General features: G+C 42.8%; 1 protein-coding gene across 1 annotated transcript; it reads right to left on the bottom strand.

The window, feature by feature from the left end:
• Positions 1–107: 107 nt before the first annotated feature.
• BRAP (BRCA1 associated protein) lies at positions 108–22364 on the bottom strand. The gene is made up of 12 exons (XM_034790813.1): positions 22164–22364; positions 20791–20952; positions 19736–19940; positions 18627–18816; positions 16867–16980; positions 15846–15994; positions 12986–13061; positions 12291–12429; positions 11670–11779; positions 10155–10244; positions 6812–6915; positions 108–3455 (listed from the first exon to the last, which is right to left on the bottom strand). Exons 1-12 carry the CDS (start codon positions 22243–22245, stop codon positions 3095–3097), a joined length of 1782 nt encoding a protein of 593 aa, XP_034646704.1. The 5' UTR covers positions 22246–22364; the 3' UTR covers positions 108–3094.

Raw genomic sequence — 22364 nt, 5'->3', positions numbered from 1 at the left:
AAATCCAGTCATCTCCTTTAGGCGGCATTAAAAGATCTTTTCCTGGTACATTAGCTAGACACCCCCACGCAGTTACATTTAACACAAATGCAGAGAGACCATTCACCCAAGTTTCAGCACTTTTAATATCCTTTGTTTCAGATGTTACTGGACAGTGTCAGTCAGTAAGAACTACATCAAAGGCTGTCTCACACAACTGTTAAAATGTAAATAAGAGGGATTCTAATCTACCCATTTACAAATGCTGATCTCATTCTGTGCAAACACGTGGCAAACTACCTTAAAATGACTGCGTGCCTGTGTAAGGTGCTGCTGTGACAGCTCAGGACAGAAGTCCTTGTTAGCTACAGCCGAGGTATCGAGTGAGCAGTAACATGCAAGCTCCCCCGCTCCCATTGCCCTGCCAGCGTGCGTATAGCTGGATGGAACATGGTTAGGACAGAGAGTAGTTTAGCCCCCATATCGCATAGGGAGGTGTTAATTCAACTGCTGGCCTTGCGACTTAGACTTGCAGAGAGGTGCTTGTCTGAAATAGATACCTAACCAGTAATATCAACTAATTTCACATAGGCCCCTGAATAGCTCTCAGACAGGCTGGAATTAAGCTGACTATCTTTTACTTTACTAACGCCATTTCTTTACCTTCAACACCATTCTGTTTCACAGTTCTCCTTTTGCTCGGGTTTTAGTCTCTCCCCCTCCCCCCCACAAGCCTGTCTTCCTCGATTAGAGATTTCCCCCCTCAATCGTGTGATCAGCTACAAAACAAAAATACTGTACACTTTTAATTTTAGGTCTCATTTTCTGAAAAGGAATTCTAGGATTCAGTGTTCTACACACAGCAAGCTTTCAGCAAAAGGTAAGAGGATCCCAGCTGGTGTAAAAATATATTTTAAATAAAATAGAGTTTCTATAGGAGAGCAAGCTATGTTGTACATTTCTAATTCTTTAGAATATTTTACAGCAGCCAGAGGCCCGGTTGTACAGTCTACACCCTAAAAAAAAGTTCATATACAGTCATGCTTCAGCAGATGAGGGCAAGTCTACAAAGCAAAGAATTGGATGCATTCGGTGCATGAACAAAAGTCATGTACTTTAAGTGCAAGAAAACGTAACCTTCCTAAACAGCCAGCCAATCGGTTAAGGCAAGAAGCAGATTTAACGCAATGCAATTCTAGCCTTGCTCCTGTAACTCACCCATAAAAAACTAAAGCTACTTTCACTTGTTGGTCCAGCTTAGCAACTGGAGAAGTCACAGCTTCAGTTGCATTGGTTTTGGCCTAAATTGAGGAAACCGCTGCAGTTGAATGTTGAACAGCTTCTCCCATGGAGAGGACACAGTCACAAGTTCTCCCACACGTTTGTAAGAAGGGGTAAGTCTGCATCCTTTAAACACTGAGCACATGTCATCGCACACATGCAGGCCTTCAGTAAAGGGAGACATTGTAACATACCAACATGGGTTCTAGGATGAAGAGCCAGACTTGAACCAGAGTTTTCTCCCTCAGAAGGCTGCATGCCCACAGATGGCTGTAGGGCAAACTGAATGGGTGGCTTCAGTCTCTACCTCTCAACTGGAAAAACGAGAGGGGTGTTAAAGGAAAATAAGGGAGCCCCTGAGGTCCAGATCCTAAAAGCTATTTGGGCTCCTAATAACTTTCAGGACCTGGGCTTGCAGTGTGTGTTCAGCTACCACAGAAATTAGGTACAGCTAATACACCCAGCTAGTCACAGCACCCAGTATGAAGATGTTACATTATCCTGGTGGAGTGTGAGCAGTTCCTCAAGTGTATGGCAGCCTGGAACGGTAGCAAGCTAGTGACTAGTGTGAAAGCCAAGAGTATTTGGGCCATATCTGAAAGGTGACGGATTCAGAGAGGGGAAAGTGAACGTGTGGTTTTCACAGTACATGTATCATTCCAGCCTCACTCAGAGGACAGCACTCGAGAGTATGCAGATACCTCACACTGGCACAATTTAAATATGCAGAAGACAAATGTATAAGGCATCTTATTCCAAGAAGTATACTTCAGAGAGCAGAACAGTGTAACAATGTTAGTCTGCAACAGGTACCAGTCTTTGCATATATGGTTCCTATTTAATTAGTAGGAATGCCTATAAATAATTATGGAGACAAGTTGGGTGAGGTAATGTCTTTCATTGGATTAACTTCTGTTGGGGAGACAAGCTTTCAAGCTTACCAAGACCTGAGGAAAAGCTCCGCGTAAGCTCAAAAGCTTGTCTCTCTCACCAACAGAAGTTGGTCCAATAAAAGATATTACCTCCCCCACATTGTCTCTCTAATAACCTGGGACCAACACAGCTACAACACTGCACATAAATAATTGTGTTCAATTATTTCCATAGCATACTCATTTCACAATCCCTTGTACTTTAAAGCTGTTAGCACTGCACCAGACCACCTTCAAAGGGGACAGCTGGTTAATTGTTTAAAATGGACTCCCTTACAGCAGTGAGTATCACATTAATTCTCAAACCATGGTAATGGTGTTATTATTTTTAAACACATCACTCCGTTTCATTGTCCATGCTAACTCATCTATTCCTATCCTAATTCTGCACTAGCACAATGCTGCGGTGTTTGGGTTGCACACACTAAGTGGGATGGGGACTGAATCAGGTTTTCAATTAAAAGTTTTTATTTATATGAGCATTTCTGATCTTGGTTAGTAGGAAGAGGCTTTTAAAAAACAAAAAACCTTTAAAACTTTGGGCTGAACTACCCTGTCATGTCCTTTTAAGGGGATCCAAGATTTGTTTTGTGTTTCAGACACGTCTAAAACTGAACACAATCTCCAAGGAGAAAATAATGTATGAAGTGGGACTTAGATAAGGTAGGAAGGCAAAATGGTGATTAAAATCTGCCTATGATTAGCTAGCTAATGCAGTGAAATGCTTTTAAATACTGTAGATTCCCATTAGCTGGCAGCCAGCTTTATGAAAAGCTCTGAAAACAACTTCTAGCTGAGCCTTATTTGGACGTGGTATTTAGTGTTGAACGTAACATTCAGCTTGAATCCTGACACTTGGGCCTGGTCATTCAGAAGCGAGGTCGATCCATTTGTCCCAATCCTCACTTGCCCCTTTTGCTACGGCCTCTCCTAGAAGGCGGCTTTCCCATGCCCCCCGCTGGTGAGCTTGCAGAAGATGCCACGGCAATGTTGATCTGTCCTTCCTGGATTTCCTGCCTGGTCTCAGCTGGGAGGTGGTTGATTTTCTGTTGCGTTTCTAAGTAGAACATGACATCCCGCAGCTGCTCCTGTATCTCTGTGATCTGCAGGTCCTTCTGCTCACAAGTTTCCTTTAGAACCTTCTCTTCTTCCTTTAGTTTGTTCTGCAGTAAGACCTGATTTGCTCGCAAACATTTGTTCATTTCCTGTTCCTCCTTTAGCTCATTGGAGAGTTTGGCCACCTTGTTATTCAGCTGAATGCACCTTATACACAACAGAAAGAAGGAAAAAGCAAATGAGACATTGCAGCCACAGTGGCCTAATTAGCAGAGGAGTTAAGCTATCAGGGGTGTTAAGTCAGACAAAGTTTATAGAATCACAGAAGGGTACGGCTGGAAGAGACCCCAAGAGGTCAAGTCCAGCCCCCTGGGCTGAGGCAAGACCAAGTAAACCTAAACCATCCCTGACAGGGGTTTGTCCAATCTGTTCTTAAAAACCTCCAATGATGGGGTTTCCACAATGTCCCTTGGACGCCTGTTCCAGAGCTTAATTACCCTTAGAGAGTTAGAAAGTTTCTTCCTACTATCTAACCAAAATCTCCCTTGCTACAAATAAAGCTGATTAATTCTTGTCCTACACTCAGTGGACACAGAAAACAACTGATCACTGTCCTCTTTATAACAGTCCTTAACAGATTTGAAGACACAGTAATCAGTCCCCCTTCAGTCTTTTCTCACAACTAAACGTGCCGTTTGTTTAACACAGGGGTAGGCAACCTATGGCACGGGTGCCGAAGGCGGCACGTGAGCTGATTTTCAGTGGCACTCACGCTGCCCGGGTCCTGGCCACCAGTCCGGGGGGCTCTGCATTTTAATTTAATTTTAAATGAAGCTTCTTAAACATTTTGAAACCTTATTTACTTTACATACAACAATAGTTATATAATAGACTTATAGACAGAGACCTTCTAAAAACGTTAAAATGTACTACTGGCACGTGAACCCTTAAATGAGAGTGAATAAATGAAGACTCAGCACACCACTTCTAGAAGGTTGCCAACCCCTGTTTAACCTTTCCTCACAGGTCGGGCTTGCTCAACCTTTTCTCATTTTTGTTGCTCTTCTCTGGGCGCTTTCCAATTTGTCCATCTTTCCTAAAGTGTTCAAAACTGGACACAGAACTCCAGCTGAGCGTCCCTCACGAGTGCTGAGGGGAACAGGGCAATTGCCTCCCATGTCTTAAATACGGTACTCTTGTCAATACACTCCAGAACGATATTTGCCTTTTTCGCAGCTGCAACCCCTTATTGCCTCTCATTCCACCTGTGGTCCACTATAACCCCCACATCCTGTTCAGCAGTGCTACTGCCTAGCCAGTTAGTCCCCATTCTGCAGTTGTGGAGTTGATTTTTCCTTCCTAAGTGAAGCACTTTGCACTTGTTTTTATTGTATTTCATCTTGTTGATTTCAGACCAATTCTCCAATGTATCAAGATCATTTTGAATTCTAATCCTGTCCCTTGAAGTGCTTGCAACCCCTCCCAGCTTGATGTCATCTGCAAGTTTTATAAGTGTACTCTCCATGCCATTATCTAAGTCATGAATGACAATATTGAACAGCAATGCAGCAGGAGGATTAATGTGTCAGGATTATACTCTTTTGGGTTAAAACTATTTTATTTTTTGGGGCTACTATAAGGTGGGTGCATAACTGGCTGGATAACCGTACTCAGAGAGTTGTTATTAATGGTTCCCAATCCTGCTGGAAAGGCGTAACGAGTGGGGTACCGCAGAGGTCTGTTTTGGGACCGGCTCTGTTCAATATCTTCATTAACGACTTAGATATTGGCATAGAAAGTACGCTTATTAAGTTTGTGAATGATACCAAACTGGGAGGAATTGCAACTGCTTTGGAGGACAGGGTCATAATTCAAAATGATCTGGACAAATTGGAGAAATGGTCCGAGTTAAACAGGATGAAGTTTAACAAAGACAAATGCAAAGTGCTCCACTTAAGAAAAAAAAAAAATCAGTTTCACACATACAGAATGGGAAGAGACTGTCTAGGAAGGAGTACGGCAGAAAGGGATCTAGGGGTTATAGTGGACCACAAGCTAAATATGAGTCAGTGTGATGCTGTTGCAAAAAAAGCAAACGTGATTCTGGGATGTATTAACAGGTGTGTTGTGAGCAAGACACGAGAAGTCATTCTTCCACTCCACTCTGCTCTGGTTAGGCCTCAGCTGGAGTATTGTGTCCAGTTCTGGGCACCGCATTTCAAGAAAGATGTGGAGAAATTGGAAAGGGTCCAGAGAAGAGCAACAAGAATGATTAAAGGTCTTGAGAACATGACCTATGAAGGAAGGCTGAAAGAATTGGGTTTGTTTAGTTTGGAAAAGAGAAGACTGAGAGGGGACATGATAGCAGTTTTCAGGTATCTAAAAGGGTGTCATAAGGAGGAGGGAGAAAACTTGTTCACCTTAGCCTCTAAGGATAGAACAAAAAGCAATGGGCTTAAACTGCAGCAAGGGAGGTCTAGATTGGACGTTAGGAAAAAGTTCCTAACTGTCAGGGTGGTTAAACACTGGAATAAATTGCCTACGGAGGTTGTGGAATCTCCATCTCTGGAGATATTTAAGAGTAGGTTAGATAAATGTCTATCAGGGATGGTCTAGACAGTATTTGGTCCTGCCATGTGGGCAGGGGACTGGACTCAATGACCTCTCGAGGTCCCTTCCAGTCCTAGAATCTATGAAAAACAGAGATCTAGGCTTTGGCTAGATGTTAGAATCAACTGGTACCACCAAGATGCGAGGACAACAAGCTACAGTGCAGAAAGACAAAGAACCATCACATGTTAACAGTCATCCCTTATCACACAGGTTTTCCAATCCAGCCTATGGTTTACTGGCAATTGTGTCTCATCCGTTTGCCTACAAACACATGTTCTACACACAGTATGGTACGGTGGCTTGAGCAGACTCCAGCTTTACTACAGACTTTCTGCATGATCATGGGATAGTCACCACCTTTGTGCCCCAATTTAATCAGTGCGTATGACAGGGATAATGCTTGCCGAATTTCCAGGAAAGTGTGTAAAGCACCAAGGATGACAGGGACTGTACAAGAGTGCTAGGGATTGTTACAAAGACAGACACTATGCTAGGCATCTTTAATTTAGATGCTTCAAAGTTTGTTTTAATAATGCATTATTCATGGGGAATTCCTCCTCCCAGCTGCTTTCCTTCCTTTGCAGGTTGTATTCCTTCTGACTACACAGCTGACTGGCTTCCACTTCTGAGTGGGCATGGAAGGAGAAAGATTTAATGAATGCTAACCAAGCAATCTATGTGGAAAGAGCAGCAGATCAAAAGCTGCATTCCATGCTACAGCCACTTTAAATACATAAGACACCCACAGAGGTGGGACATCGGATTTTTAAAGTCAAGGTCCTTACCACACCAGTTGAGGGTATTGAAAATATTCATATTCAAGAAGTATTGAGAACCTGATGAAGAGGGTTTTAAAAAGTCAGATCCAATTTGAGTCTTAAAGTAGCGTGTATAAAAACCAGAGCTAGGAGACTTGTTAAAAAAATCTACTTTAAGAGACAGAAACATACTTCCTTTCCACAGATTGTTTCTCTTTAAGTAAGTTGTTCAGCCTGTGCTCCAAATTGTCACATTTCTCAATGGTCTCTTTAAATTTAGTCTTCATGTTGTTAATCTGTAAAAACAAACAGACATTTCAAACAGGTCAAAGTCCTGTGCACTTTCATTATGACAGTCACGTTTTCGGGAGCATTTTCTAGACTTTGACCAATTACTGAATGAGGTGAGCAAGTGTTCAAAAGATTGAAAGCAGCAGAAAAAAATCCCTCCCCCCCGTTTTTAAAAAAAAAAAAAAAAAAAAGAAGAAATCCCTATAAATGCTGCTAGCCAAAAAAGAAGAAGAATTAACAGACACACTGACAAGAGGCTAATTGTTATGGAATCTGCTTCTAGAGAACCGCACCTAAGCTTGTAAAGATGGTGTGGGGCAGACCTTGGGGGACACTAAATAAGCCTACAGCAAATCCCTACGTTGCTGCCCTCTTTTTCTGAAGTTTAAATTTAAAGAGAGTTAGTTTAGCAGTTCACACTCAGATGCTGGCTCCACTTCAGTGTTTACTAAGCAGCAGCCAACCTCTGTCATAGGACAGTGACCTACTGATATTATCTCTCAGTCATGCATAATGCAAACCAAAAAAGTTGCATATGTCCGGGTATACGTCCTGTTCCACTGTAATATACAACCAGGCACCATTGCTTTGCTTAGAGAGAGCCAAACTCCAATACGTGATCTGGGGACTAAATATGATGTATGAAAAACCAAAAAAACCAAACAAGGAATGTCTTTGTATCCTAACCCAGTGAACAGAATGATGGCTCAAAGTGGGGAAAGAGAGATGTCATTCAATAGCTAATAAAAAAACCTTTCACATACTGGCAACATGGACTGAAATGGACACTGCTTTTTTGAAGCAGCACCCTTGACAAGTTTAAAAGCCACCACACACACGGATTTCAATGGAGCCACTGTGAAAGCAGGTCAGGTTTTATGCTTTTCAGACTTATAGTTTAATGTTTATGCAACTTCTGGTTAATTTTGGGAGGCACACTTGCCAATGGATAGTGGAATATTTTGTACAGTTAATTCAAAAGGCCCTTCTAAGGACAGAGGTCCATGAACAATTACAGGGATCTTTAGAATAAGGAGGCGTCTTCGGAATATATGGCCTAGTTATTTTAGTTTAAAACTAGAGTTGTAGCTTCTGTGTTTTCAGCTATTTCCAAGAGGATTTTAACTATAAAACTTTTTCTTTTACAGAAACACAGATAAGGTTCTTCAGCCATTTCTTACTGAAAATGAAGTTTTCAGGACCCACTACATGTAGCTAATTTTACATGAATTCTTCATATGTTTATGGAGTGGCTTAACTGCAGATACAGTGCATGATTAATTGGAAGCCACAAAGTTTATGTAATCTTATACAGCATGCAGCCAAGGTTCAGTTGAGGATTTAGCCAAGAGCTTTGACTCACTTAAAGCACAAACACCAATCGGATCTGCACAGATTACGGATATTTTTTATGTTCTCCAATTTCACTAAAGCTTTTCTGTACCTTTCTGCCCAAGACATTTTGGATCAGTCCTGCCCATAAAACACTCCACAAAATCATAGAACTCTAAACCAACACATCTTTTGGGGGATGTGCGGAGCAGAGATTATGTCTGCTTTCTTCAGTGGAGCAAGTTAATGTCACAAAAGACTAGTGAGGGCTAGTGTAGCATAGAGTGACATTTCCCAGATTTTCATTTCAGGGCTTCCTAACATTTCCACTAGTTCCATAGGTTTCAGAGCCACCAAATTTAAATCAGACTTCAATCTGGGTGGTGCTTCGCCTCCTTCTGCATGGCTCATCAGCAATGTTCGGAGTCTGTGCACAAGACAGGGGAGGGATATCCAAGCTAATTCCCCTCTAAAGAAGAAAAGGAGCTTGTGACGTTGTGCAGTCTATATGGTTTTATAAAAACTTGATAATAAGTCAATATAATGTAACTGAGATGGTTTTAGAGAAAATACAGTAATAAGTGAATGTAACGTAACTGGGATAGGCTTCATGCAAAAGGTCTCTTGTAAGGTATCATTACAAAGCTTATAATCTACTGAGTATGATCATCTGATTTGTATAAATGTACCACTCTTGTATCTAAAACTAGAAATATAAAATGTAACTCTGAGGGCCTCTTGTAATTGTGCAAAGTGTGGACCATTAATGATGGTTTGGAATCTTGATGACTCCCATTGTCTGCAGATGGCTGTATTTACCTGTGAGTCTTCCTGTATGTGTGTGTGCTGGCAAGTGAGTAATGAAGTCTTGCAGTGACATGTGATCATGTCACCTGAACTGGAATCCATCTTTAACCTGGTGCTTTTCCAGTGAGGTGGGGGTGGAAACCCAGAGAGACAAAGAGTTCCCGCCTTATGCAAAAGATATATAAAGGGGGGAAGAGAACAGAGAGGGGGAGGAGCCATCATGAAGAATCCCCTAGCTATCACCTGAGCTGCAACAAGAGCTGTACCAGGGGAAAGAATTGTGCCCAGGCCTGGAAGGTGTCCAGTCTGAGAAAAACTTACTGAAACATCTCTGAGGGTGAGAGTATCTGTATTTAGTTTGATTAGACATAGATTTGTGCATTTTATTTTATTTTGCTTGGTGACTTACTTTGTCCTGTCTGTTACTACTTTGAACCACTTAAATCCTACTGTCTGTATTTAATAAAATCACTTTCTATTTAGTAATTCACTCACAGTATGTATTAATACCTGGGGGAGCAAACAACTGTGCATATCTCTCTATCAGTGTTATAGAGGGCGAACAATTTATGAGTTTGCCCTGCATAAGCTTTATGCAGGGTAAAACGGATTTATCTGGGTTTAGACCCCATTGGGAGTTGGGCATCTGAGTGCTAAAGACAAGCACACTACTGCGAGCTGTTTTCAGGTAAACTTGCAGCTTTGGGACAAGTGATTCAGACCCTGGATCTGTGTCTGGAGCCAAACAGGAGTGTCTGGCTCAGCAAGACAGGGTGCTGGAGTCCTGAGCTGGCAGGGAAAACAGAAGCAGGGGTAGTCTTTGCGCATCGGGTGGCAGCTCCCAAGGGGGTTTCTGTGATCCAACCCGTCACAGTGGGATAGCCAAGCTAATTCCCCTCTAAAGAAGAAAAGGAGCTCTCCTTCATACGGCAGCGTAATTCCCTGACACGAAAACTGCACAGTAATGGCATGATTGTCAGAGGTGCTGAGCAACCGCAACTCCCGTTAGAGCCAATGGGATCTGGGAGTGTTCAGCACATTGAGAATCAGGCCAAGTGTTCAATTAACAAGACTAGGGGGGGAAAAAAAAAAAAAAAAAGCTTACTTCTTCCGCTGTATCCTTTTCTATTCGGACTATCTTGTTTTCCCAGTAGATGCGCTGAGATTCCAGCTGGCTTGTAAGCAAATATGAGTACTACAATCATACAAGACATGCAGAAATATATAGTTAGGGCAGGTTACCACTGTTTCACAGATGCCAATAAACCCAAAGGGCTCCAGATAGCTAATACAATTAAACTGTGCAGAAGCAGCATGCTAAACTTTTCACAGATGGGTACAAACTGCAGATGCAGTGCACAGACAATGAAAAAAAAAAAATCAAATTAATTGCAAAATCTTTACTGCATGCTCGTGGGGTTCCCCCTGTGAGTTTTAAATGGACCATCGCTAGCATCACAATAGTAAATGCTTTATAATGAGGGGAAAGGACAATAAAAGCACCCTAGAAAAAGTGGTAAGTCCCCTTAGCTTTTACCTTCATGAGAACATGAAGTTACCAGTCACACCTGCTATCTGCATTTGATCTATTGAAGGATCTCTGCGCCAGCACTTTGTTTTCCATTTTCAGGTGGTTTTACTCTACAACTGAACAGGCTTCTAAAATCCTTAAGAAGAGGGGTTAGGTGCAAATCTCATGTGATCTGCACCTGGGGAGAAATAACTGATCTTCAGCTGTGAATAACTATCCTCAGTATTTTGTGCTTTCTTCTGGCAAGGAATGCTCATTACCAATGCTATTTTTGTGTTTAAACAAGGACTTATTGCTTTACATCCCATCTTTTCCTGTTTGATCTTCTAGTAAATTTATAATGAGGATTTGGAAAAATATGATCATTTGCTTAGCTGCACACTAACAAATACCAGATTAGGACTTCAATGCAGGTTTAAGCAGGAAGACAAAGCCCTTAAACATTTTCAGTAGAGACTCCAAATAGCTAGTCAAGTAAATTCTTTCTACAAAAGTTTGATCTAGTTTGCTCTACCAGCGACGTATCTATTTAAAAATCCTCCATTAAGTTCTGTTGATAGTTTGTATGCTGAATTTGAACCCAAGGCCAATTAAGATGGCAGAATCCAAGTTCTCCGAAAAAATAAGGTTATAGTGATTTAGCCATCAAGTAAGGTTTCACACTGAAAAGTATAATTGTAAAAAATGCCACCATGGGGGGTCCTAGATCTTAGATTCTAGATCAAGCATGCTCAGTTTACTTCTGTCTGCCCCACAAACTCACCCTGGGTTCCTGAAGTCAAACTAGGAGTCTTCCCTTCTCATGTATCATCACTAGTAAGGAACGTTCCACTGGCCAGAATTGGCTATCAGTAACACCTCTGCAACTCCACTGAGTTTGCACAGATGTAACTGACTGAAATGTATGAACTTTTGGTTGATGATGCACAGGAAGGAACAGAATCCCGCTAACTCTTCGCTATGTTGGCTCTGCAGATCCAAAAGAAGTAAAAAGCAGTAAAACATATGCCATTTTTAGTCACATTTAGCGTGGATGCACGTTTATATATAGCAGCACAAAGTCGTAGCTGAAGAAAGCTAAATATTTACCTCTAACTGTAAGGAATCGATTTTTTCGTCCTGACACAAATCCCCCTCACACTCATACTGAACTATCTTCCCATCAGTTTTACTTGCAACCAGTCGATGGACATAATTATCTAAAGAGAGAAAAGCAACCAAACTAAGGGTAGTTTCAATTTGAGAAAACCCAGGTGTTATAACTTGGCTGGAACTATGGGAAATACTTTACACAGCAGTTAATCATGCAGCTTGATGCCACAGAGTAATACTGAGGCAGAGAGATTAGTAATTACTTAATGCAGTCCACGTTTAACAGAATCTGCATTGACACTAGCTAAGATAGTTACAAAAGCTCAGTCTTGCCCTGAAGCATATTGATCAGGAGACAGGCCTCTCCATTCCACCAATGCTACAGGGCTGCCCCGTGGCATTATGGGTTTATGGCCTCCCCCCAAAGCATCTGGAATGGCTTTACTAGAGAAAACAGATGGCCCCAGAAGATGGGATATTAACACAGCAAAAACTCCCTTCAAATCTTCATGTTACCTTTATTACTAGGACTGTGTTAAAAATGCCACCGCAGAAAAATTCTGAGAACTATGTCCAAGCGAGCAAGGTTACCGTTAAGAGCAGAAGGGAGAGGTTTACCTCCAGCATAGTCCCAAACCCTGTGATTGGTTAACTGCATTGCATAAGTGTGCTGAGTTTCCTCAAAGTGTTTGTAAGCGTGCCGGCTCACGTAACGGCCGCATCCAATGTGCCCACATATCAAACAAATCCAAAGGTTCTGTCAACAGAAGGAGAGAGATTTTGCACATATATAAGAGTAACACTTTTTAATGTGAAAAAGGTGCTTGTGTGGTTTTAGAGGTTTGAGAAAGCATCCAGCAAGGACAACTGTAGCATCCTCCACTGACAGCACGCACTGCTGCTCGTATTTCCAATCACTTTCCTAGGCAAGGCACAGGGTTTGCTTGTTGTGCACCCCCATGAAGACTAAAGGCAAGACAGCAGAAGTACAGTATAAGTCTACTGAAAGAGGTCTCAGTGCACCAGATGCAAGGGCAGCTCAAAGAGACACTGAAAGCAAGCTCTGAACATCTGCTATGCTTCTCAAAGGCCCTGGGAAGATTTTTCACACAGCAGGACATTTTTTTTTTTGTGCAACAGCATCCCCTCCCAGTGGATCAACCCCAGTGGAAAATGGGTGCACTAATCTAGCCAGAAGAAAGATGGGCCAACAGCAGCCCAGTGCATTACAGGTTTTGGAAACTAAAATGACAAAAAGTACCAGTGGGATCAAAACTAGTAAGTATCACTCATCTTCCACCCCACCTACTTACTTCTTGAACTCCACACTCAAAGCATTTATTCTCTTCCACTGGCTCAGGTGTTTGGCAGTACCTGCAGACAGGACACCTATAACCGTAACAATCAAGCAGATACAGTTAGATACATGGAACCCGATGATTACTGCTGAGATGGGGAGAAACTGATCATATCCAGGAAGTTTAAGGCAGATGTTGCATCCTGGGGGTTTTGTGGGACACTCCCTGCCCCCACCCATCTTTCAGCTTTTTCCTCACTAGTTTGACCAAAAATTTGCCTCCCTCCTGCTCAGACCAGCTGTTCTCTCACTAGTTATTCCTGTAAAACTGATGAATGCCATTTCTTAAACCAGATGAAGTGTCTTGCAATAATTTTAGTTTTAACTGTGATCCAAGAGTTGAACAGCTGGGATAAAGCCGGGAGACAAGATTGGCAATGCACCCAGTCTTTTCCATGGAGAATGCAATGCAAGTCAACTGATGCCATGAAACATTACTTGTCCTCAACATTAAAAGAAAAAGCACCCAGTAAAACTCTTCTGAATAGTGAACAATCTGATTATTTTGAACCACCTCAATTAGTATTTCCTTCAATTGATCACCATGATGATTCTGATCTTAGAAGAAGAAAGCTGGAAAAACAAGGTTGGCCCCTTTGCTCACCAGGAGTGGGGCTAGCCCCCTAGATCATTATCCATCTCACATTTCATGGATAATTTTGAATGCATCTTGGTTTGGGTCTGTGTCACGCGTTTGGCTCTTGTGAGAAGTAAGAGCTGTGTAGATATAGATTGAGGAGCAATCTCCTGGTTGGTGGGCTGTGTCAGAATCATCTGGTTGGTTAGATGTAGAGTTTTCATTCAAAGGAAAGAAAAAGGCACCCTTCTCTCTACAGCCACTTCCTTGTTACTTAGATGGTCTTGATTTGAGACAACAGAACCCAGATTTCCTTACTATCTGTGTAACGCTCCACGGGATCCTGTTGCATTCTCGTGGGAGGATGCTGCAAATATGCACTACTGAAAATATTCTAGTCTAGCAAAACAACGTTAATTAGAAAAAAATTGTCATGCAGGAGATTTAATTTTAGTGAGGAGATGTAGCCTTGTGCAATACACATGTTTTTAGCTTTGATATTGTGCCAGTTTTTGGTTAAAAATGAGCCAGGAGGGATCTGGATTAGTCAGTCACTGGCAAAATCTCATTTCTTTAAATTTAAACTGTTTTTGATTTATGAGGCACCAAGCTATTTTTACCGACAAGTTATTAATTCAATCCTGCTGACATTTTGTACAGAGTATACTTTGGGACAAGACCAATTAGCTCTACTGAAACACGGCATGCAAAAGAGGGTATATAGTGAAATGTTAACTGTAACAACAAAGGAATGATGCCACTATAGACAGGAAAGCAATAAAGAATTTGAGATCAGCTCTGATATTTACTTTTCTGTAACATCAGGCAATCCCAGTTACTGCAACAAATGGCAACTAATTACCAGGAGGAATGCAAAATATGAATGATAGATAAAAGGACTTTGTTCTCATTGGGAGATTCTGTGAAGGACTCAGACATGTTCAAATCTGACTGCACTATCTAAATGGAATGCGTAGAACTAATAAGAGCAAAAATACTCTAAAGGATTAAGGTTAAGTAATTAAAGGCAAGAATGCACACGTTTTAAGGATAAGATCTCTCGAACGCTTCAGCAACACACATTTGTAATGTTAAATGGCACTTACGCACTACTTCACTCTTCAGTGGAAATTTAGATTGGACTTTCCATGTAGTTTTTGGTGCAAGATTCCTTGCAAAGCCTAGCTAATGCTACTCCAGAAGAGGTCACTGTAAAGCAATACAAGGCTGACTCCCCCCAGATTACTGCCTGGGCATATCACAGCTTCAGCACACTCAGCCTCCACTGGATTGAGGAGAAAGGGAGAGGCCAAGACTCAGATCAGGATTTTGTGCTTAAAAACGTAGGTCCTACTCCCCCCCCTCCCCCCCAACTTTTATTTCTAAAAACTTTTGAGTAAAGGGTCAGGTACGGGCAGCTGGGTACAACTTTAGTTAAAATACAAAGCCTCTGGAAAAACCCAGCGGTGGCTGTAATGAAATGGTGATGGCAGCTAGCAGCGCTGCGGGCAAGGGATCAGTCTGAGTCTGAAGCTTGGCCCTGTGCTCCCTGGCTAGAAACATGAGCGCTTATCCCCTTGGTCTCAATCTGGGCCATGTTTTTTCCTGCTGCGCTCTATGACTGAAGCAGCCTCCCGTTTCCCATTTGCCAAGTAACCTTGTTGGCTTTTGATCCCTTCCCTTCCGCTTTGCATTGCAGCGAAGATCTTCCCTTGGACAGAGTCTGGTCTAGCAATCAGGTACAATAACAACAAGGAATTGGGATGTCTAAGTTAGATTGAAAATGCCTCAGAGCAGAGACTTTGTGTAGCTTTGGAAACACCTAGGACAGACACCTATTGCATTACACCTCCCATACAGCCTCAGTTATCCACATGTCACTGACCCAACGTAGACAAGGAGAAGCTGAGCCGTGCAAGACTGGACATAGACGATGGGGTCTCTGTGTCTGAAACAGTGACAGCTGACATCTCTATCCTACAGCATTTTAAAATTCTGTGTGTTACTCTGCAACTAGCTCATGGCCGTGAAGAGCCAGAAGGAGCTTTGTCCAACTATCCTTGTCTAGGAGATTTATCTTTTGTGCCTCCTAACAAGGAAGGCAAAGATCACTAGGGCTTGGAGCAGCTCCCATCCCCGCATTAGCGATGAAGAGCTGGTCCTGTCAATGTAGGCAAGGAAGAGCTCCACCACACCTTAAACGCACCCTTTTGAATCAGGAGAATAAAAAGCCTCTTACGTGGTGTCTTCCCAGCGCTGCAGACACTGGCTATGAAAGCTGTGGTTACACACCGTGGTAAGGATCCCGTTCACAGACTCATCCATTCTTTCCAGGCACACCGTGCACTTTGGCAGCTCCGTCAGATCCATTACGGGAAGGCTGGCTCCCTTCACAAGAAGAGGAACACAAGCTTATCGCTGCACACACCATATGCTCTGGGTAAGTTCTGTACGTTTAGCTACACAACCTCTTACCCTACTGTTTCGTACCTGCGGGGCTAGGGAGTAAAGGAATTGTTTAAATGCAGACAAAAAATCCAACCACAACAGTGGCTGACCTTGTTAGCTATTTTGATTATTGGTCTAACCATTGACAGTGCACAACTAATACTCAACTGTATGCATGGCAAAACATTTCAGTGATTTTTCCTAAACATCTGAGAGGAGCTATGCCAGAGACGTGAGTAGGAGCCAGGCCTCAGGTTCTATTCCCAGCTCCGGTACATTCTCTGTGACCATGCGCAAGTCACTTGATTGTTCTGCTTTAGCTTCCCCATAGGGGTCATTTATTCCACCGCACCGAGGTGTTGCAAGGGTGAGGGTGAAGAATTACTGTGGGTTAACAAAGCAGCAGATAAATCTGAAAGGAAAATAATCCAATTTATTTGGGGGGGAATGCTTTGCTTCGCTATCCTAGCCCCAGCATTACTGATTCAGAACATACAACCGCCTCTCAAAAGCACAGACATGATATGGTAAGTTTATCTGCACCAGGCCCAATTCAGATTTCGGGAATCGCTAAGATCTACTGTAAGAGGAAGAAATTTGGACCTGGAGAATTTTCAGGGATCACTTATTAGGGCTGAGCCCCATCAGTTCAGCGAATAAGTCATTCTCCCCTAGGGAAGTATTGCAACAATCAAAGGCCGAGTCGGGCTTGCTGCAATTAAGTATCCTCCAGCCTCACAGACAGGCCTGCCCTGCCCACTCCCAGATAATCCTATTAAACCACTTGTAAAATATCAGAAAAAGAAACTTACATCTTCCGATTTGAAGACTTCAGCCCTCTCCACATACACCAGCTGGCACACATCTTCCTCTATGGAGTTGAACTGTCGACCGTTGCAGGCCATATAAAAGCTATCAGCATCAGCCTGTGCACAAACCAAAGGGAGCCAGTTGAAGAGGAGTAAGGCAAATGAGACCTCCAAGTACCATGATATTACCAAAAATAAAGGTATTTCATAGGTTAATCTCTTGAGCGCTCCTGCTAGTCAGGATCCCTTCATTTCCACATTGGTTTCAGCAGAATAGTTTACTTGAATTGGCAGGCAGAACTGACATACACAATGAGGATAGCTATTATGATCTTAATATTCAACAGCAATAGCCAATCTCTCTCTTTAGTTTTGTCCCTAGTCAGCAATTTCAGCATGGGTGGGAAGCAAATATTGTCTCTTTGCAAAAACCAGGAGTAAAAAGATTGCTGCAGAGGGCCCTATTCAAAAACATTGACGTTCATGTAGGTGAAAAGGATGGCATATAAAATTTAACTACAGGAGAGAATCCATTTCACTTAAAAGCATCTCAGATATTTGTTGAGCCACCAATAACAGAGTATGACTTAGGAAGGGACACTCACAGACATCAGGCCCAAAATTTTACCTGCCTCAGAAGGACTAGCCAAGCCACACACTCGGTGGCAATGTTTTAACATGCTGGGATATTCCAGTAAGTGATCCTACCAGCAAGTGAAGCGAGCTAGATTTCAGGGCATTATCTCTTCCTTTCCTCCCCAGGCTTTAATAGTAAAATATGAAGTGATTCCAGTCTGTCCATGTCATTGTTTCAAGTCGCTTCATATATACACAAGCCATACAGCTCCACAAAACAAATAATGATGTAATGTAATTCAAACGGCCTTTTGCTGCATGCAGCAATTGCCTTTGAGGGCCTACTGGAGCAGAAATCAGCAATTTTTGATAGACAAATGAGAAGTTGCCAAGTCAATTAACTCTAGACAGTTCTGCTGAATTAGTGCAAGATTGTTCAGAAAATGTCTAGTGCAAACAAAGCAAGTTGCTATCGAGTGGGTTTTTCTGCGTTTCTGGGTGCATATACATGTACACAACCCATAGGAATATTAGCCTTCTGACAGCCATGGATGAGAACTACAGTATTCGGTCATCTAGTCCACCTCACCCACTCTTGAGAGAAAGGAAGCTTATTACACCGGGTATCTGTAGTGGTCCTGCTGATCTTGACAAATGCCCCACTCTCCTCAGAGCAGTGGACTAGATGGGTAATGGGTCTTCTCAATCCTTAATTTCTATCCAAACTAATGCAGCCACGCTGACCAGACCCTTTCTGCTCTGCGCTCTGCACCACGCGCTCGTGAAGATATCGGAGTATGTTTAGGAGCATGCTGTGCTTTTATTCCATCCTCGTCTACTTACTAGAAGCACAGTCATTTCTGAAGCACCCGAGAGCAGGATTTTCTAGATTTCAACACCCCGTCAGCTGTGACAAAGTAGGAAGTAGGATAGAGAGGCACTTGCTTCCATAGCAGCCATTCAAGATGCAGGCCTAATTCCAGGCCTACCAGGCTCAGTGTCGCTTTAAGGAAAGCGTGAGAAAGACATTTCGCTTTACACAGCAAGAGGATAAGGTGTGTGATCTCAGGTAACACAGCAGACCGCTGCAGTTGGATAGCACCGTCCAATAGTATCTATGGAGCAACACACAAGCCATTTCTAAAACAGTTCCTACGGCAAAGGAGTCTAATATCTTTAGATTTTACCTGTGTACTAAACTTTATCAGCACCATATACTGGTTTGGAGTGGAATCTCTGATGATTTTCATATGTTCAATTACTTCATAGAATGAGGCCACAAACTTCATAAGGTCATGACTGGTCATTGTAGCAGGGACTGTGAGAATACACAGCATGGCACTGCGCCTTACATCTTCTTTTAAGGAGGTCATCTTACTAACAAGACAATAATTAGACGGTCTTAAACTGAGGTCGAGTTAGACATCCTATTATAAGACAATGTCATTTTACATAGAAGACAAAGAAAACTTGATGCTTCATAGTTCAAATGGTTAGCTATTAACATTATTTTAAACACCAACCTCAAAGCTCTTTACCTATTTGCAAGCATTTAAGATTTAACAAGAGGTTGTGGGAACAAGTCTAAAAATGCCCATACAAATTTTGTCATGAACCGTTTGCTGAAGATATGTGCAGCACTGGAAGAGACAGATCATCCCCTTCAAACTGAGATCTGTAGTTTTAGAAAAGTAGTTGGAACTTGCTCATTTGTTCTAGGAATATTTTGAGCATTTGTAGTTTGCAACGGTTATCACTAAAAATGGAGTATGCATACAACATGTCATCGTGTCCTGGTAACTTTCACGATGAATATCAGAGACTGAAATTCTCATTCAGCTCCCCAAAGTACACAATTGTGCTATCATAAAAATAAATAATAATAAAAAAACCCAACACATTTGGAAAGTGCAGGTTCTCACCCTATTTCTGCTGTAGGAATTTGAATGCAGGAATATCCTTCAACAGAGTCCGCTCAAAACCAGTTTGTCTGCAGCCACTATTTTTACTTATCTCGTCACTTCTAACCCTGGCACAAGCACGCACTACCAGAAGTGACCTTACCCATGGCTGGAAGGCCTGGACCTGCTTCAGGTTCTACCATTACTGCAGCGATACAATTCAGATGGCACTGTAATCCTTTCTGGATGTCAATATATCGCACTGCCAGTGTGTCACTGCTCTGCCAGTCCAAGGAGTAGCAGCCCCAATGGTTACTGACTCACCCTTCTGGATGGCAGCATAATTCTATGGCACTGTTCACACTAAATCTATAATTAGTTAATCATGTTCTTACTTTGTTTTGTACAGGTGCATAATGCCATGAACTATTTCAACTGATGGATTCCCACTGAAGAAGGAAATCTGGTCAGGAAGTTGCTTAGATGGCGAGTCTGGAGCAGCCTCAACACATTCTTTAGTTTGACCATCACGTTTACTTTTATCGTCAACAGATGAAGCCTCTGAAGATTTTCTTCCTTCCATTGCAGCTTTTGTCTCATCTTTTACAAATCAAAAGCTTTCTGATTACATGCCACACATTAGAAACTTCAACTGCACTTTAATTGTCATCTTAATGTACAATAGAGCCAGATGTTAAGTCAAATAATTCCCTTTGAAAACAGAATTACGAACAGTTCTAATCTATGGGGTCCGGACATACAATAATTATCAACATAACTACTAAGCATCTTTAGTCACCAGTATTAGAGAGATATTGGCAAGGCTCCGGGGTGCTGTGAAGCCAGCTAGACAAGCTCTGAAGGGTGCCATGCTAAGTTCTGTAGCACCCTGACTTTTCTACAGTTAAAAAACAGTTTTTATTGAATTAAATATGAAAGCAAACAATGTTGTCAGGACAATTTTCCTTGGGATTTGTTTGGCTATAGAATTTATCATCATCTAGTTTTGCATTTTTTTCTCCATTCTGAAGTTAGTTTTCCACAAGTTATAGAATTTTACATTAAACAATTGAGAGTTTCAAAACCTGCCTGCTAATCACAAGGATAGGGTACTCTGATGTGCATGCACAAATAAACAAGTGTACACTTTGCGTGTACTGGCAAGAGGCTGTCCCTGCTGGGTAGTGCTTTGCCTGGCCAAGTGGATTCGCCTACCCGTTCCCAAAAAATAATTCTTAAAAAAAACCTGGCATTTTCATGCCCTTACGTTTGTAGCACAATAGATTTTGGTCACTGGGCACTCCTGCATGCCCAGCACTTTGGAAAATCAGCCTTATTTTAAATACTTCTAAGAGACAATTTACGCAACAAATTGTAGCATAGACATACAAATGTACCAGAGAAATTAACAGGACCAAAACCACCCTTTTCAAACTTTTGGAATGGGTACCTGGATTGGACTTTATGGTCTCTATGATCATATCTGTCATCTCTCTACGACCAATATGCTGGTGAATAATTGCTGCTTTTTCCATAGGTGCCTTTCCTTCTAGACAGGCTGTAGCTGAAGCTAATGACTTTTCTTTGATTTCCTCATCAGACATTTCAGTGGCTAAGTAGAAATGATGATTAATGTCATTACAATAGCGACCCAGAAGCAGAAACAAACAACTCTACTCAAGCAAGGGCAGAGCAGACCTGTGTAATAACAGCAATTAGGCCATTACTAGCTTATTAAATTAATTCTTGAAACTGCTTTTATTCCTTCTTCCGGCCAGCAAAAACATGAATCAGAAGAGCACTATTCTGAGAATATATTTTATTTCCGCTACAAAAAACATGTGGTCTGTCACTCTTTAAAATAATGTATATCTCTTTTATATTCAACGGCTGCGAAGCTAAAAAAAAAAAGGGCAAAATGTGGTCAGATATTAGGACGAGTTAATCATCCCTCCAAACAGTGCACTTAAACTCTGAGGAGTCATATAAGCACCATCACTGCATATATATCAGTGGCAGCTATAGCTAGGTCAGATTTCATAGGGTTTTTATCTGGTAACAAAGGGAGACTTGATTTATTATCCTTTATACAGGAGAGTGGTTCCTTTTTAGTCATGCCTGTCAAATGTGTCTGCATTTATCTGCCTATACCCCGATGCACTTTGGAAAACACTTTTAATAACTGTACTAGGTGTTTAGTCTAAGAGCCTTTGATGAGGGGACCCCCCCACACCGTCACACCCATTTGCTGCTGCCACAAGTTTTAGTTTGCCCCGAGCAAGGCTGTTTTCTTTTAGAAACTGCAAAACAAAATAAAAGCTTAAAAAAAAACCCCAACCCAACAACAACAATAAAACACGTTAACCCACCCCCTTCAAAGGGCAGGGGGGCACCTGCTTCCACACCCCAACCCCCTTCAGAGATCTGCAGACAGACACGCTGCTTCCCCTGCACCCCCCACCCCCAGAAAAAGACAGATACCCTGACCCCCCCCCTCCCATCAGTTCCCTTCCACTACACAGAAGGAGGAACAGAAAACTCTGCCCCCCCCCATATACACTAGCCCCCCGCCCCTGCTCGGGGAGGGGGTAGAGAACTCCCCGCCCCTGAACGGGGGGGGGGGGCAGGCACCTTGCTCCCCCTCCCCCACCAGCCCCCTACCCCTGCACTCGGGGGGGGGAGGATACCCTGCTCCCCCAGCTCCATCGGGGGGTCACCTTCCCGCTCACCCCCTTCGACCAGACGGGGAGGGGGGAGGGGGGAGCGACTCGCCAGCCCCAGCGGAGGGAGACCCACCGCCCGCCTCGGCTCCCCGGGACTCACCGGCCGCGCTGTAGGGGAAGCCGGCGGGCAGCGGGGAGCGCTCGGCCAGCTCCAGGCGGATCACGACGAGTGACACGCTCATAGGGCCCGGGGATCCCGGGCCGGCGGGGCCCGAGCGGGAACGGGCCGGACACAGCACAACGCCGGGGATTGTGAGCCGCTTGCTTCCGCCCCCGAGACCTTTGCCCTCTGACCCGCCGG

Source organism: Trachemys scripta, chromosome 15 (genome assembly GCF_013100865.1).
Source record: "Trachemys scripta elegans isolate TJP31775 chromosome 15, CAS_Tse_1.0, whole genome shotgun sequence".
Classification (NCBI taxonomy): Eukaryota; Metazoa; Chordata; order Testudines; family Emydidae; genus Trachemys; species Trachemys scripta.
This window is presented reverse-complemented; position numbering and strand designations above follow the sequence as displayed.